This window comes from Ovis canadensis, chromosome 2 (genome assembly GCF_042477335.2).
Source record: "Ovis canadensis isolate MfBH-ARS-UI-01 breed Bighorn chromosome 2, ARS-UI_OviCan_v2, whole genome shotgun sequence".
Classification (NCBI taxonomy): domain Eukaryota; kingdom Metazoa; phylum Chordata; class Mammalia; order Artiodactyla; family Bovidae; genus Ovis; species Ovis canadensis.
The window spans coordinates 145,104,473-145,121,194 of record NC_091246.1 but is presented as its reverse complement, the minus strand read 5'-3'; the positions used below and the strand labels follow the sequence as shown (position 1 = coordinate 145,121,194).

Below are 16,722 nucleotides of genomic sequence, written 5' to 3'. Positions count from 1 at the left end.
TGAAAAGGCTTCATTTGCCAGCATGCATCATCATGGTCAAGCAGAACAGGCGCCCTTGTTATTCTCCACAGGCAAGCCATCCTGGAGAAATACCAGCACATTGCTTCTACTGCCAGGAACCGAAGACACGGATTAGTGAATACACACGAGTTCTACCTTCATTTGAAATGTTTTTGGATTTTATTTGGTTTACGATTTGGTGATTCATAAAGGGAATTATTGAATTATTAGGCACTGTTAAATGATTGTGAAATGCTTTATTAATGTCGAGTCTGGTCAAGATGTGTGAAATAGTATGTTTTTGTTATGTTAGATTCAGTTATTTCACTGTTTATGAATTGGAAATACTTATTCTACTTCTTTGGATTGCTTCTCCTAGAGTTTTATTCCTTCTTGGTTGTCCTTTGTTATCTATTCCTAAATTACTTTTAATAATACATCCAGTTCTCTGGAGATGAGCTATGGAAACTTAATAAGCTGTGGTTTTTAGTTCTGGAAGGACTGTTAATGACAATCTCTTTTAAGATTCAGATTTTGCTTGATAGGACAGTGTAACTTCTAGAGATTTTGATACTTTGGGTCTGGGGTAGAGCCTGGGAATATATTTTGTGGGTAAGAACTTCAGGTGAGTCTTAGGATCAGGAAAGTCTGGGAAGCATTGATGTAATAGAAAAAGTAGGACTTTGGATTGAGATGAACTTGGTTTCTAGTCATATTTAACTGCCAGTTGTGTGTTTTTGGGACACATAGACCACCTCTGTAAGTTTAATTTCTTTATAGGATTATTGAGATAGTTAAATAACGTACATAAAGAATGGGGCACAATAAATATGCAACAAGTTATCTATTCTAATTATATTCCATTTAATGACAATAATCGGCCAAATATTTGAACACTTATGGACAATGATGAAGACTCATTCTTTGCCCTCAGAAAACTTACCAATTAGTAGTGTGGTGGGGATGGGGTTTTTTTTACAATGAAAAGCAACGTTATATCATCAAATAAGTTCAAAACCATTTTCTTTGGAAGAAGGAAAATGAAACACACAGACATTGCTAGGAGTGTAGGGTGATTTTATGGGGTGGAGTATGGGTGGCACTAGGGGCAATACAGACCAGGGGCAGGAAACAAGAAAGCATCTTTCAGAAAACACTGAAGAGTCCCATTGATTTCTTTCAAATAGAAAAATTAGAGTAGCACCAGGAGATAATGATAGAAAGACAGGTTAGTGGTGGACTTTAACAGAAGATTCAAGTAGTGTTTGAGTTTTGCTTCCACTAAGGATTTTGAACAGGAGAGAGAGTAAGAATATATCCTAGTCCTCTAAAAAATGTATTAGAAGTTTAAACTGATAGTAGTGTGAAGGTAGGAATTGATTCGGGGAAGAGGGGAGTTAGTTATTTTTTTTCAGTAATAATAGTAATTCAATAGTAATTAAGGGTTTGATAACAGTGGAAATCTGTATCTCAAAACGAAATGGAGATGCCTAAATACATCTGAAAGATGCTGTCTTTTATAGTTCAGGTAAATAAAGGGAAAAAAGGTCCATATTAAAGGTTTTCTATATTACCCATATCAAATTTTTAACGAAGTAGAGTCCCTTCTTTTAGTGGTTTTCAACTACAAGAGAGCCAAAAGGCTGAAGAAACAGGAGGACTGTCCCAGACTAGAGGGTCGGGAAGCCCGCACCCCAGCGGGAGGGGGCGTGTGCATGGGCGGGGACGCAGGCGGAGGTGCGCGGCAGCCCCGGGGTATCGCGAGAGTTGGGCGGACCGAGCAATCGCAGCAGTCAATTCCCCCACCCTCCCGGGAGGAGCCGCCGGCCCTGGACTCTCCAAATTCTGAGCTCTCATCATGGCGGCGGCGGCCGCTGCGGCCGTCGGGGGGGCGCAGCCACCCCAAGCCGAGGTGCCTGCTCCCGGGCTGGCCCTGGACAAAGCAGCCACCGCCGCGCACCTGAAAGCGGCCCTCAGCCGGCCAGACAACCGGGCAGGTGCTGAGGAGCTGCAGGCGCTGCTGGAGCGGGTGCTGAGCGCCGAGCGGCCGCTGGCAGCGGCTGCGGACGGCGAGGAGGCGGCGGCGGCCGGCGGCGGGGGCGGTCCGGGGGCGGCCGAGGAGGAGGCTCTGGAGTGGTGTAAGTGCCTTCTGGCGGGCGGCGGAGGCTACGACGAGTTCTGCGCGGCGGTGCGGGCCTACGACCCCGCGGCGCTGTGCGGCCTGGTCTGGACAGCCAACTTCGTGGCCTACCGCTGCCGGACGTGCGGCATCTCCCCCTGCATGTCGCTTTGCGCCGAGTGCTTCCACCAGGGTGACCACACCGGACACGACTTCAACATGTTCCGTAGCCAGGCCGGGGGTGCCTGCGACTGCGGAGACAGCAACGTGATGCGGGAGAGTGGGTGAGTGGAGCCTTTCCCCGGGGCGGGGGACACCGCGGGATTGCCCAGGCCGAGTCTGGAGAGGCCTCGGGGAGGGGAAGCTCGGAGCCGACTCCGAGCTGTCAGGAGAAAGAAGTGGGGGAAGGTGCAGCCACATGGGGATGGAAGTGACTGAGCTGTCAGCGGTGGAAAGGGGATGGGGAGGAGGGGAGAGCGGAGAGCGTATTTAGAGAACGAGGCTGGGAATTTCGGGGTAGCGGGGGCGAACGAGTGATTGCGAGAAAAGAGCCAGTGCCTAGAGTAGGAGCGGAGAGAAGAGGAAAGGATACTTGAGGAATCTGGTGTCGAGCTGTCAATTGTGTACTTGCTGGGGAAGGCTTTAGAGCCGCCCGTTTCTTGGGAAGAAACTGATGATGTGATTTGGATTATTTGGGAGAGCGATGATATTGGGGACTAAATTCGGTCGCGGGATGATGAGAGTGGGGGAAGTGGTCTTGCAGCTGCAGCGGAGGACAGCTTGTGGAAAGGGGCTTCTGAACTGTCAGTATGTCAGTGTAGGGAAGGAGCTCCTGAGCTGATGGGGGTTGAGGGGGGAGGGAAGGGGAGGGGCCTGAATGAAAAGTGACTGTTGAGCTGTCAGTGGAGTATTTGGTGTGCTGGAATGACAGCTAGAATTGAGCTACTGAGCGAGCAGTCAGTTATAGAATACCCTCCATACCAGAACAAACAAAACACTGAGCGAATTAGGAATCAAGTGCTAGGTCTTCTCTAAAAGGGCACTTTATTCACGGACTAATACGCGAACCTCTATCTAAAAGGAAACACTCAACAGATGCTTTTTCGATAGGAGTGTTGTACCAGGGTGTTGGGATTTGCCAAAAGACGTTTCAGAGATTGCAGGGAGTTAAAGAGTTGGTACATGTTGTGTCTTGGCTTGGGACATGATGTCTGGGAAAGTCCTGTGAGAAGAAAAAAGCTCAGTCAAAGAGAGCTTTTTGGTTGGGTAGTATCTGAAAGAATGTTAGCAAATCCAGTTATTCAAGTTTTTCGATTTTCAGGACTTATAATTAATGGTAGAGTATAATCCCTTTAGCAATGGTCTCTGTTTTCCTTGGAGTAGGTTACTATTACCTATAGGTTACTGTTACTGCAAAATGTTTGTATCTATTAGGTAGATACATGACCTATGTCTTAAGCAGCTTATGCAAGAGTAGAAAATGATAAGTTCCTTAAACAGTCTGGGAGTTAGTTAGAGCAGGCTTCTGTGCAGAGGGAGTAAGAAAAAGCTTCAGAAAGGAGCTTGCTAATAATGATAATACTTGTAATTCTGCTGCTGCTGACAACAATAGTAATAATTGCAGCTAACATTTGCTAACTTTAGAGTGTTAGCCTAACACTTAAAAAATACTTCAAAATTGATAATTGAATGGGTAAAATTTTTTTAGCTAAAAAAGCAAAAAAACAAAAATATACACAGTTTAAAGTTTCCCTCTCATCCTGTCTCCTGTCTGTCCAGTTTCTTTCCACCGCTTTTAGTTTCTCTTAGTGTGAAAACAAGGGTGAATATGTATTTTGATTTTTCGGTCTCTTTATATCATATACATTAGTCTATGCATCTTGCATTTTTCACTTAAGAGGTTTATGTCAGTAAATCAGTGTACTCTGTTAAAAAAAGTCTGCATAGTGTTTCATGTCGTAAATTTGCCATTCTTAGTCATCACTTTTGATGGACATTTTGGTTCCAGTATGAAATTACAAGCTGATATACCTTCTTTTCACACCTGTGCAAGAGTATCAATGGGATAAATAAAGTGAAATTTCCAGATTGCCCCCCATAAGGCTTAGTAGTAAGCAGAGCACGTGACTGTTTCACAACAGCCTCATCAACAGAATGCTATTAAAATTTTGAATTTTTATCCACCTGTTTGGAAAATAATGATCAAATATTAAAACCCGCTTTACATGATTAGCTGATTTAATCAATAACTCCAAGACTGTTACTCATTATCCCCATTGTACAGAAGAGGAAAGTGGGGCACAGGGTTTAAGACACTCGCTCAGGATTACACAGGTAGTTGGCTGTGCGTCTTTTTGCCAGAGCCTGACAGCTTCACCATTCTCTCTATTGCCTTTACAAATCACATTCTTATTGGTACTTCCATTCGCTACTGTGTTCTTTTTTTAAAATATGCCATTCTTAGTTATTCCTTTTTTTCTTTTTAAAATCTTACCTGTTAAAAACATTTAAGAGGGATTTCAAAACAGAGGAATTGGAACAGTGCTTTATTGATAATTAGACATTTTTACTTCTTAGTCAAGGTTAACATCTAAGAAACCCGCAGAGTACATAAAGTAGGAGATAATATTGATTCTTTCCTGAATTTTAGAACCAAGGGGCATAATTAATTATCAGGTTCATTTGGATGAGATGCATATCTCATTGTGATGCTTCATTGTGGGAGCAGAAATATCTCAGTGAGTTTCTTTCAAGGTCCTTGTACAGTTTTAGGGCATCTGGGCTGCAGCCGGTCCATAGCTTAACCTCATAGCATTTGCCTTTACTGACATCTTGTAGATTCTTATCTTTCCCCTAATCAGGCAAGCCTCCCTTTATGAGATGATACACACGTGTGTGCTCAGTCGTGTCTGACTCTGCGACGCTATGGACTGTAGCCCACCAGGCTCCTCTGTCCATGGGATTCTCCAGGCAAGAATGCTGGAGTGGGTTGCCCTGTCCTTCTCCAGGGGATCTGTAGTACTTATTATTGTCTGTCTAAAATGCATGGCTAGTGTCTGTACATGCCAGCAGTTGCCATGCCGTTTCATGACGGGCAAGAGTGAACAATAAACAATAATATGGCCATATGATTATTCTGAAATTTTTACAACTCTTTGGGTTGGACAGGATAATTCTTCTGGGCTACGCACCTAATTACTGCCTTGAGAGACACAGGATGTTAACCAGTGGTGCAGGTTGAAAGGCTGCCTCTAGAATCTTTTTAGAACTGGGAATCATTAAAAAATTCCTGGTGGGCAAAGCTGGACTACCCTCACATGGATGGAATGTAACTTTTTTCAGTTTTTGATATTTCTTAAAAATATTTTTGGTTGCTAAAGATTGAAGATATGTTGATTTTGGTGGTGTTTGTTATTTTAATTGTCATAGAAGTTTGTATATTCTATTCAGTAAATTTTAAAGGAAGGATTCTATTATTCTCTGTATCTTGTTCTTAATAAAAGAAAAACCCTGCTGTGCCTTAATCCTTTCCCCAAGTGTCTGACTGTTTTGGGTAGGATGTTGTATGATTGGAGATGGGAAGAATCAAATATTTGGTCCATTACAACCTGTATTACTGTTTAATTTTCAGATTTATAATTATAGAAACATGCAAGGAGGATTGAGTTTTCTTTGATTAATAGTAATAAATGTGGCATATTAACAGGTATACAAATCAAAGGAAGAAAACAGCTGAGAATTCGTTTGTGGGAGGAGATTACAAAGCCTTTAGAAACTGTGCATTAGTAAGTGTCTTTGGACTTCCTGCTTCCAGTGCTAGAGGTGGGAGTTTAATCCCTGGTCAGGGAACTAAGATTCCGAGCTTCGCAGCATGTCCAAAAAATAAATAAGTAAAAAGAAATTTAAGTAAAAATTTAAAAGATAAATAAATTTTAAGAATAGTAATGGAAAATATAAAATAATGTTTGACTGGTTTGGGGTTCAGATGTTACAAACCGGAAATTGGAATTTTAAACATTTCGTTTTCAAATTTTGATGCAGAGGATGACCGTTTTCATATTCTATTCTGCATTACAGATTTTTTTTTGCTACCTTCCTTATTCTTCCTACAGATTTTAAACTCTTTAAAAATTAGAAAATTCATCTTGCTATTATTACTCAAAGGCTTTTGTGCTTGCTTACAAGGTAGATAGTATGTGTTGAATTAAATTGGATAAACTAGTGACTGTTTTACCTTAAAGTTTACCCTAAAGTCACATTGCTTTAGTTATTCAGGAGGTGGCATGGATTATTAAATCCACAGCATCTTTTATTTTTAGGAGAAGAAATTTTATTTTCAAGGATTTGTGCAGACAGTGGTGAATAAAAAATTTTGTTTCAGCTATAAAAAGCTGACTTCATTCCACCCTGGCATACAGGGTTTATGGTGTGCCAGTTTGAATCTGAGGCAGTACTACTATCCCCATTCTTCTACCCCTAAAAGACTCTCTTAAGGGAACAACTTCCTATGATTTTCATTCAAAAATATGACATACCAACCAAAGCATCTTTTTTCAGTGTACTTCAGAAATTATTATTTTTCAATTTCAAAAGTAATACTTACTGGTTATAACATAAAAATAGGTGGATAAAGTAAAAAGTAAAGTTTCCTCTTTGCTCCATCCCACTTCTCAGTGAGAGATTTCCCTTTCTTTGGAGCTTAATTGTAACTAAATTATAACTTAAATTATAACTTAACTTAATTATAACTGGAAAGATTTTAGTTATAATTTATTCAGCATTTCTAGATGTTTTGTTGTGGAAAGTTTTTAGGTTATTTGGTGTGTGGCAGTGCTAGAAATACTTTGGCCACCTGATGTGAAGAGCTGACTCATTTGAAAACACCCTGATGCTGGGAAAGATTGAGGGCAGAGGAGAAGGGGACGACAGAGGATGAGATGGTTGGATGGCATCGCCGACTTAAATGGACATGGGTTTGGGTAGACTCCGGTAGTTGGTGATGGACAGGGAGGCCTGGCGTGCTGTGAGTTCATGGGATTGCAAAGAGTCGGACACGACTGAGTGACTGAACTGAACTGAGTGCTAGGAATTGAAGCCGTGGATGTCTGGATGAATAGTGTTACACTCTCTGTATCTTGCTTTTCCCCCAAACATACTTATTGAAACTGTCTCTTATTAGTACATGGAGAACAATTTGATTTTCTTTTTAAATTGTATTCTATTGCATTTTGATATTTTTGTATTTTACTGGTAATTTATTCAGTCAGTTCACTACTGATATACATGTAAATTAAGTCTTGGGCTTAATATAAGCACAACCATAGTCAGTATTCTTGTATACACGTCTTTGTGTATGCGTGAGTATATGTGTGAAGATAAACTCCCTGAAGTAATATCTTGGTTAATGGAAATGTGCATTTTAAACTTTGATAGCGCCCTCCAAAGAAATTAATTTGTACTTTTACCAATAATGTATGAAAGAGCCTGTTTCCCAACATCTTGGCCAGTATATATGGCGTTACCAGTTTTTCTGATCTTTGTTAATCTGATAAGTGAGAAATGATATCTTTTTCATCTGTTATCCCTTCCCCCACTGCCCTCTCCTCCCACACTGGAGTATTTTGAAGCAAATCTCAGGTATCTTATAATTCAGCTTATAAATATTTATGTATTTCAGTAAAGAGATATGAACCCTTAAAAATAAAATAGAACCCAAATGTTTATTGACAGATGAATGGATAAACAAAATGTGGTATATTCATAAGATAGAATATCATTCAGCCTTTACAAGGAGTGACATTCAGACACGAGCTACAATATGGATGAACCTTGAAAATCTTATGCTAAATGAATAAACCTTCCATAAAAAGACAAATATTGTATGATCCTATTTATATGAAGTTCTTGCAATCGTTTAATTACCAAGAGAGAAAGTAGAATGGTGGTTGCCAGGGGCTTGGCAAGATGGAAGTGAGGAGTTGTTTAATGGGTAGAGTTTCAGTTTGGGAAGATAAAAATGTTCTTGAGCTGTATGGTGGTGATGGTTGCATAACAATGTGAATATCCTTAAAACCACTTAAAATGGTTAAAATGATAAATTTTATGTGTATTTTATCACAAAGGATTGTAGTACTGTTACCACAATTATAGTACTAAAATATTCATAGTTATTTTTTAATATCTTCAAATGAGTGTTCAGATTTTCCCACTTGTCTCATAAATGATTTCTTAGGGTTGATTTAGGATTAAGATGCAGAGTTCTACTATTGTACTTGGTTTTCATTTCTTAGAAGAATCTTAATTTATAGTTTTCTCCACTCCTTTTTTTCCTTCTTTCAATTTATTAGTTGAAGAAATCAATGTTCTGGGATTTAATGATTGCTGCTCTGTGATATTTAACTTGTTCCTGTGCCCATTATTTCCTGTAAACTGGTAGTTGGATCTAGAGTCTTGATCAAATTTTAGGTTCTGTTTTTGGGGAGGTGGTGCAAGAAAACTTTATAATGGTGTCATACTTCCTGCTGAATTGTAGCAGGAGTCACAGAATATCTGCTTGTCCTTTCTTGAGTAAATGTGAGGCTGATCAGCGTGTTCAGGTTTGTCAGCCCAATCCATATGTCGTAAAGCTCCATATCATGTCAAAGATTTTTGCAGCTATTGACTGTCTAGATCCATTATTTCATTAGGGGCTACAAAATGGTAATACTCTAATTGTATTATCCTTTGATATATTACTGAGTTCTTTCTAGAATACTCAAAGTTTCAAGGATCAGCTATACTCACTTATATCTATATCTCTAGACATGTTTTACAGAGATCTTCTACTGAGGGGTGTACTGTGGTCAGACAAACTTGGGAAATACTACATGTTGTATATTCTTGGATCTGCAATGTATAACATTTTAAAAAAATCCTGAGGTAAAGAAATCTGTAAATTTGAACAATTGATTAAATCTAGGAAGCTATTATTTTTGAGTCATACCAGTTTGGAAAATTTTGTCCACTTGACTACCCTTCCATTTAATGTCAGCATTTCGAAAAGTGAATCAGCTATATATCTCTCCAAAAAAGATTTTCCTTTTCTTCCTTTCTGTTTAAATGAGTTTAATTTCCCCCTCCTCGTCAGAAATCCCAGCTATTAGCGGCTTAAACTTTGAAGCATTTGTTGTTTTGCATCTCAGGACTAGTTCAGTGTTACAGGGACACAGGCTTTTTATGAACTTTTGTTTCATCACTCTGTTTTTATTTTGTCTTGTCTCATGGCTGGGGAAAAACAGAGGAGTGGATTTTGGGTAGATATCTAACAGTGTCTGCTTGTATCATTATTGATTCTTTCCTTTTCCTCTCCTCACATGCTTGATACTAAGACCTGTTCTTTTGTTTTCTCTTAGATTTGTTCTTTTCATTCTCTGCTGTTACCTTAGGCCAAGCCTTCATGACATAATAATCTATTCCATGATAATTACTACTTTCCTGCCTGTAATAATTTCACAGTTCAGTCTGACCTTCACTCTTACAAAATTCTGCTTCACATATGTCACAGCTTTGCTTACAGTAACTTCTCATATTTTATAGGCTAATGTCTGAAGCCTTTAGCCTGGCGTCAGTGTTTTCCACAACATGGCCTCTACGTACATTGCCAGCTTTATTGTCTCCATTGCAGTAGGACCCTCTCTGTCACTTTTTTAAAATTTTAGTTCACTGTATTCCTGTCCTTGAAGTCTCAGTTTGTATCCTGTGCTGCAGAGTCCGGTTGCAAGTTTTATTTTTACTGTCAAGCTCATGTGTAAGGGCAGCACTCCTATAGCATACGTACAGTGTGAAACCATACTGCAGGATTTGATTTTCTGAATTAACAGTTGTTTTTTTTCATTTTTAGTTTCTATCCCTACAAATAGCAAACTTTCAATAAAGATTTTATGATGAGGACCTTGCCATATATATCTCTTTTATTTGTGTTTTCTTTGCTCATATTCAGAGTTTTATTTATGTATTTACATGGATTTCTTGTGAAATTTTCTTCCCTGTGAATCTGGAATTTTCTCCATAGCAGTATCCATCTAACTCAAGTCACAAATTCAAACAAAGGAGCACAACACTCCTCCTGTACTGAGAGCTTGGAGGAAGAAGAGTTAAAGAAATCTTTGTCCTCTGTTCTGTGTTCATTGTACTTTTTGTCATTGCTAATTTACTAGAAATAATGTAGACAGATTCTGCTTAGTGGAGAAGATTCTACTTGAGCTGAGTGTAATTTCTAGTCATCTTTATTGTTATGAGGTTTAACTACAACAGCAATGTGGAAGTCTGGTTAAATTGTAATTTTTTTCTAATTTGTATTTCATATTAAAGTCTAAAACTATTTTCAGCTATGAACCATTTTCAATATACATAAAAGTATAAAAATATAACAAGTACTTTTATACTCACCATTAAGATTAATAGAGGTCAACTTTGTTAAATTTGCCTTAGAGCTTTTTTTCAGTCAAAAAAACTAAAGGTCCTCTTCTCCCTATATCTTTTCCTCCCTGAGAATTACCATTATCCTGAAATTCCTGTGTTGTATGCATGCATGTTTTACTTTTATATTTATTCAATATGTTTTACATTTGCTTAAATGTACTACATTTAAACTATATATGTGTGTATAATTCTTTTAGTATGGAAAATTGACATAAATTATTTTATATTAATCCTTCTTCATCTTGCCTTGTTCATTTACCATGTTGCTAAAATAGACTAGTTTATTAATTTCTAATTGTTATTAAACATTCTATAGTATGATTAAACCATAGTTTGCTTATCTTTTTCTTTGCTGAGGGGACAGTTAGATGGTTTACATTTTTCATTGTTTCCAGAAGGGCTCCGGTGAACATCTTTGTATGTGTCTCCTTGTGTAGATATACCAGAACTTTTTTTAGGCTGGAGTCTGAGGAGAGGGATTGCTGGATCATAGGCTGTGCATTCTTCAGCACACCTTACTAGATAGCTGAGAATTGATTTCCATTGTTTTATCCAATTTACTTCCAATTACTCTTCCACCAGGAATTTGAGTTCCCGTTTTTCTATTTATCAAGAGTTGCTGATATATTAAGAAAATAAAGAATATATTTGAAAAATTTTGCCAATCTGTTGGATATAAACAAGCATGTTTTTAGGCCCTTTAATGTCTTCTTTTGTGAACTGCAGGCTTTTCTCTAGCTGTGGAGAGCAGGGGCCACTCTCTAGTTATGGTGTGTGAGCTTCTCATTGTGGTGGCTTCTCTTGTTGCTGAGCATGGATGGGCCCGCACAGCAGCAAGGATCCAGCACAGCCAAAAGTAAATAAGTAAATAAGATAAAATAAAATACAGTTACCCTCAATTAGATTAAAAAAAAAGCTATAAGCATTTTTTAAAAGAAAGGTAAAGAGGATTGCTTTAAAAAGACACAAATAATACAGACTAGAGTGGACATTTGTGTGGTTTTCTATTTTAAATATAACAGTGTATTCCTGTCAGTCCCAAACTCCCCAAATGCCCCCCTTCCACCCCTCCCCCAACTCTGGTAACCGCAGGTTCATTCTCTAAGTCTGTGAATTTATTTTTCTTTTGTTAATAAGTACATCTGTATCATTTTTTGTCTTTAGTTTCTACAAACAAATGATTTCATATGCTATTTGTCTTTCTTCACTTGGTATGATAGTGTCTAGGTCCATCTGTGTTGCTGCTAATGGCATTATTTCACCGTTTTTAGTGGCTGAGTAATATGGCATTGCGCGTACCACGTCTTCTTCATCTATTCATTTGTCAGTGGGCATTAAGGTCACTTTCATGTCTTGACCACTGTAAATATCTGGCACCATTTATTAAACAATCATTTTTTTTCTTCATTGATCTCACTGCCGCTATATGACAGATCTTGTATCAGTTTCCTGTATATGTCTTAAACTCTTGTATTGGTATGTCTCTTGTAACAATATCATACTGTTTTAATTATTATAACATTAGAATAAATCTCAATATGGCAAGATTTTCCTTATTGTTCTTCAAAAGAATTTTGGCTATACTTGGTCCCAAATTTTTCATTTCAATTTCAGGGTCATCTTGTCAAGTTCTGTGGAAAATTCTGTTAGTTATTTATTGGAATCACATTACATTTTAGGGCACTGCAGAAGGAGGCTCTACAAGGATATTCATTATACTATTTGTAATAGGAAAAAAAATAGAAGCAATGAGATTAGTAAACTGTGGTTTAATCATGCAGTGGAATTCTTTTCAGTAGAAAACACACTTTGTTAAGAGTAGTATTAAATCTGCCTAACCATGAGAGTAATCCAAATTGTTTTTTCTGTAAGTAAAGTAATTTCCTCCATAAATTGTGTAGCTTTTTGTGTAGATTTATTCCTGGATAATTTATTTTTATTTCTACTATAGATGCTATCATTTAAAAATTGCTTTTCTAATTTCTTTTTTATTGCTTTTTCCTAATATTTTGTATTATAAAAGTATTCAAATGCTATTAATTTTTTAATATTGATCAAGCAATCTTGAAGTCTCTTCTAATAGCTAATCTGTGTATTACAGTAATCTGTGTATGTGTATATAAATGTGATTGAGATTTACGTATTTTTTGGGTGCGGTGGGCCCTCACTGCTGCACATAGGCTTTCTCTGGCTGTGGTGAGTGAGGGCTGCTCTTCCTTGCAGTGCGTGGGCTTCTTGTAGTGCCTTCCCTCGTGGAGCACAGGCTCTCGGCGCACGCGGCTTTCAGTAGTTGCAGCTCCTGGACTTGGGAGTGTGGGATCAGTTGTTGTGGCACACAGGCTTAGTTGCTCCGTGGCACATGGGCTCTTCCCAGACCAGGGATTGACCAGGTGTCCTTTGCATTGTGAAACGGATTCTTAACCACTGGACCACCAGGGAAGCCCCTCGAATAATATTTTAACTGAGTTGAGAGTTTTAGTTGACGTTTCTTTTCCCTTACACTGTGAATATACTTTTCTGTTGTCTTCTGGTCTCTGTTGCTGAGAGCTTATATTCCGTCTAGTTGTTCTTTTGTAATTAATCTGCCTATTTAATTGATTTCTTTCAAGTTTATTTTTTGGCAATCTGTAGTTTCACTGTGATGTGTCTGTTTGTTGGACTGGTTCTAGGTGAGGATTTGTGCCTCTCATCAGTTCTGAAAATTCTCAACCATCATCTCCTTGAATTTTGAGTCTCTACTATCTTTATTTTCTGTTTTGGATACCATGTTATTGTATTTATTGGATCTTCTCATTCTGTCTCCTAAAGAGAGCTCACTCACTTTCTATCCATTTATCTTTTCTTTCCCCCTGAATTGAGGGTAATTTCCTCAGATCTATCTTCTTGGTACTTCCTTCTTCAGTTCTATCTGATCTGCTATCCAGTGTGTCTATTAAGTTTTTAATTTGAATGAATGTAAATTTCATTTCTAGAAAAATCTTTAAGGAAAATTTTACAGAGAATTTGAGTTTTATCATTGGTCCAGTGTCAATTTTAAAAATTAATTTTTAGTTTGGGGGTTCTAAAGCCGCAAGAATAATATAAATCCCAGACTTGCATGAAGCCTAGATTTGTGGTTTTGACTTCTTAAGGGAATTTTAAATCTTACCCATTGCTCAGGTAGAGATAATTCTGCTTGTAGGTGATTTTATTGGGAGAGTGGGGACAATTTAATGGAATATATTCTTTAAAGAATCTTGGGAAATCTAACCTGTAATAATGGAAAGAATTCCTGGAATGCTGGTTGGCATGAATATGTTATATTTTTGATTTATTCACTATGATATTTTCACTACCGCAAAACTCCAGTTAGCTTATCAGTCATCTCTGAAGAACCCTCGTATTTTGACAGGGGACCTTTGATGTTGGTCTTGCTAATTTTCACTTTAGAATTTGTGAGAACATATCTGACTGTAAGGACATGTTTTGGTTGCTCTTCCCAACGTTTTTTGTCTTTTTGTCCTTTGGTAAATCACTCAGTTTTCCTAGGCTATAGTTTTTCTCACATGTAAAATAGGGATGGTAGGCAGATCAAAACCTGCCTACTTCAGTTTTTTTCTTTTAAACTAAATGTGACACTAAACACATGAAATAGAATGGTATTACTCTAATTGATTGCCCAGGACTATGAAACATTGGCGTACTGTAATGATATTCTATTACGCTAGTGCTCTTACAGATAGAACTGTTAAGCATACCCTTTTATCAAAGTGTTGGATTGGAATGCTTGACCAAGGCAATTGCATATGGTTTTGAGGGCATGTTTTTGGAATAGCTTGATAAGGAATAATTGGCTCAGTGGTAAAGAATCTGCCTACCAATGCAGGAGACTCAAGAGTCATGGATGGGTTCTATCCCTGCGTTGGTAAGATTCCCTGGAGAAGGAAATGGCAACCCACTCCAGTATTCTTGCCTGGGAAATCCTAGGGATAGAGAGGAGCCTGTTGGGCTACAGTCCATGGGGTCCCCAAAAGTCAGACATGACTTAGTGACTAAACAACGATAGCAGTAAGTTACACAATTTAAAGTACAGTGAATTTTCATGTGTGTGTGTGTGTGTGTGTGTGTGTGTATCAGTTCAGTTCAGTCACTCAGTCGTATCTGACTCTTTGCGACCCCATAAATTGCAGCATACCAGGCTTCCCTGTCCATCACCAACTCCTGGAGTTAACTCAAACTCACGTCCATGGAGTCGGTGATGCTATCCAGCCATCACATCCTCTGTCATCCCCTTTTCATCCTGCCCCCAATCCCTCCCAGCATCAGGGTCTTTTCCAATGAGTCAACTCTTCGTGTGAGGTGGCCAAAGTACTGGAGTTTCAGCTTCAGCATCATTCCTTCCAAAGAACACCCAGGACTGATCTCCTTTAGAATGGAATGGTTGCATCTCCTTGAGTCCAAGGGACTCTCAAGAGTCTTCTCCAACACCACAGTTCAAAAGCATCACTTCTTCAGTGCTCAGCTTTCTTCACAGTCCAAGTCTCACACCCATACATGACCATAGGAAAAACCATAGCCTTGACTGGACGGACCTTTGTTGGCAGAGTAACGTCTCTGCTTTTGAATATGCTGTCTAGCTTGGTCATAACTGTTCTTCCAAGGAGTAAGCGTCTTTTAAAATCATGGCTGCAATCACCATCTGCAGTGATTTTTGGAGCCCAGAAAAATAAAGTCTGACACTGTTTCCACTGTTTCTCCATCTATTTGCCATGAAGTGATGGGACCAGATGCCATGATCTTCGTTTTCTGAATGTTGAACATTAAGCCAACTTTTTCACTCTCTTTCATTTTCATCAAGAGGCTTTTTAGTTCCTCTTCACTTTCTGCCATAAGGGTGGTATCATCTGCATATCTGTGGTTATTGATATTTCTCCCAGCAATCTTGATTCCAGCTTGTGCTTCTTCCAGCCCAGTGTTTCTCATGATGTACTCTGCATATAAGTTAAATAAGCAGGGTGACAATATACAGCCTTGACATACTCCTTTTCCTATTTGGAACCAGTCTGTTGTTCCATGTCCAGTTCTAACTGTTGCCCCCTGACCTGAATACAGGTTTCTCAAGAGGCAGGTCAGGTGGTCTGGTATTCCCATCTCTTTCAGAATTTTCCACAGTTTCTTGTGATCCACACAGTCAAAGGCTTTGGCATAGTCAATAAAGCAGAAATAGATGTTTTTCTGGAATTCTCTTGCTTTTTCAATGATCCAGCAGATGTTGGCAATTTGATCTCTGGTTCCTCTGCCTTTTCTAAAACCAGCTCTAACATCTGGAAGTTCACAGTTCACGTATTGCTGAGCCTGGTTGGAGAATTTTGAGCATTACTTGACTAGCATGTGAGATGAGTGCAGTAGTTTGAGCATTCTTTGGCATTGCCTTTCTTTGGGATTGGAATGAAAACGGACCTTTTCCAGTCCTGTGGCCACTGCTGAGTTTTCCAACTTTGCTGGCATATTGAGTGCAGCACTTTCACAGCATCATCTTTTAGAATTTGAAATAGCTCAACTGAAATTCCATCACCTCCACTAGCTTTGTTCGTAGTGATGCTTCCTAAGGCCCACTTGACTTCACTTTCCAGGATGTCTGGCTCTAGGTGAGTGATCACACCATCGTGATTATCTTGGTCATGAAGATCTTTTTTGTATAGTTCTTCTGTGTATTTTTGCCACCTCTTCTTAATATCTTCTGCTTCTGTTAGGTCCATACCATTTCTGTCCTTTATCGAGCCCATCTTTGCAGGAAATATTCCCTTGGTATCTCTCATTTTCTTGAAGAGATCTCCAGTCTTTCCCATTCTGTTGTTTTCCTCTATTTCTTTGCATTGATCGCTGAGGAAGGCTTTCTTATCTCTTCTTGCTATTCTCTGGAACTCTGCATTCAGATGCATATATCTTTCCTTTTCTCCTTTGCTTTTTGCTTCTCTTCTTTTCACAGCTATTTGTAAGGTCTCCTCAGACAGCCATTTTGCGTTTTTGCATTTCTTTTCCATGGGGATGGTCTTGATCCCTGTCTCCTGTACAGTGTCACGAACCTCAGTCCATAGTTCATCAGGCACTCTATCTATTAGATCTAGTCCCTTAAATCTATTTCTCACTTCCACTGTATAATC

General features: G+C 38.8%; 1 protein-coding gene across 1 annotated transcript in view; it reads left to right on the top strand.

The window, feature by feature from the left end:
* Positions 1-1,762: 1,762 nt before the first annotated feature.
* UBR3 (ubiquitin protein ligase E3 component n-recognin 3) overlaps positions 1,763-16,722 on the top strand; it is a 200,412-nt gene continuing 185,452 nt past the window's right edge. The window contains exon 1 of the mRNA XM_069577308.1: positions 1,763-2,403. Coding sequence (XP_069433409.1) covers positions 1,859-2,403 — 545 coding nt within the window. The 5' untranslated portion in view covers positions 1,763-1,858. The remainder of the gene's footprint in view (positions 2,404-16,722) is intronic.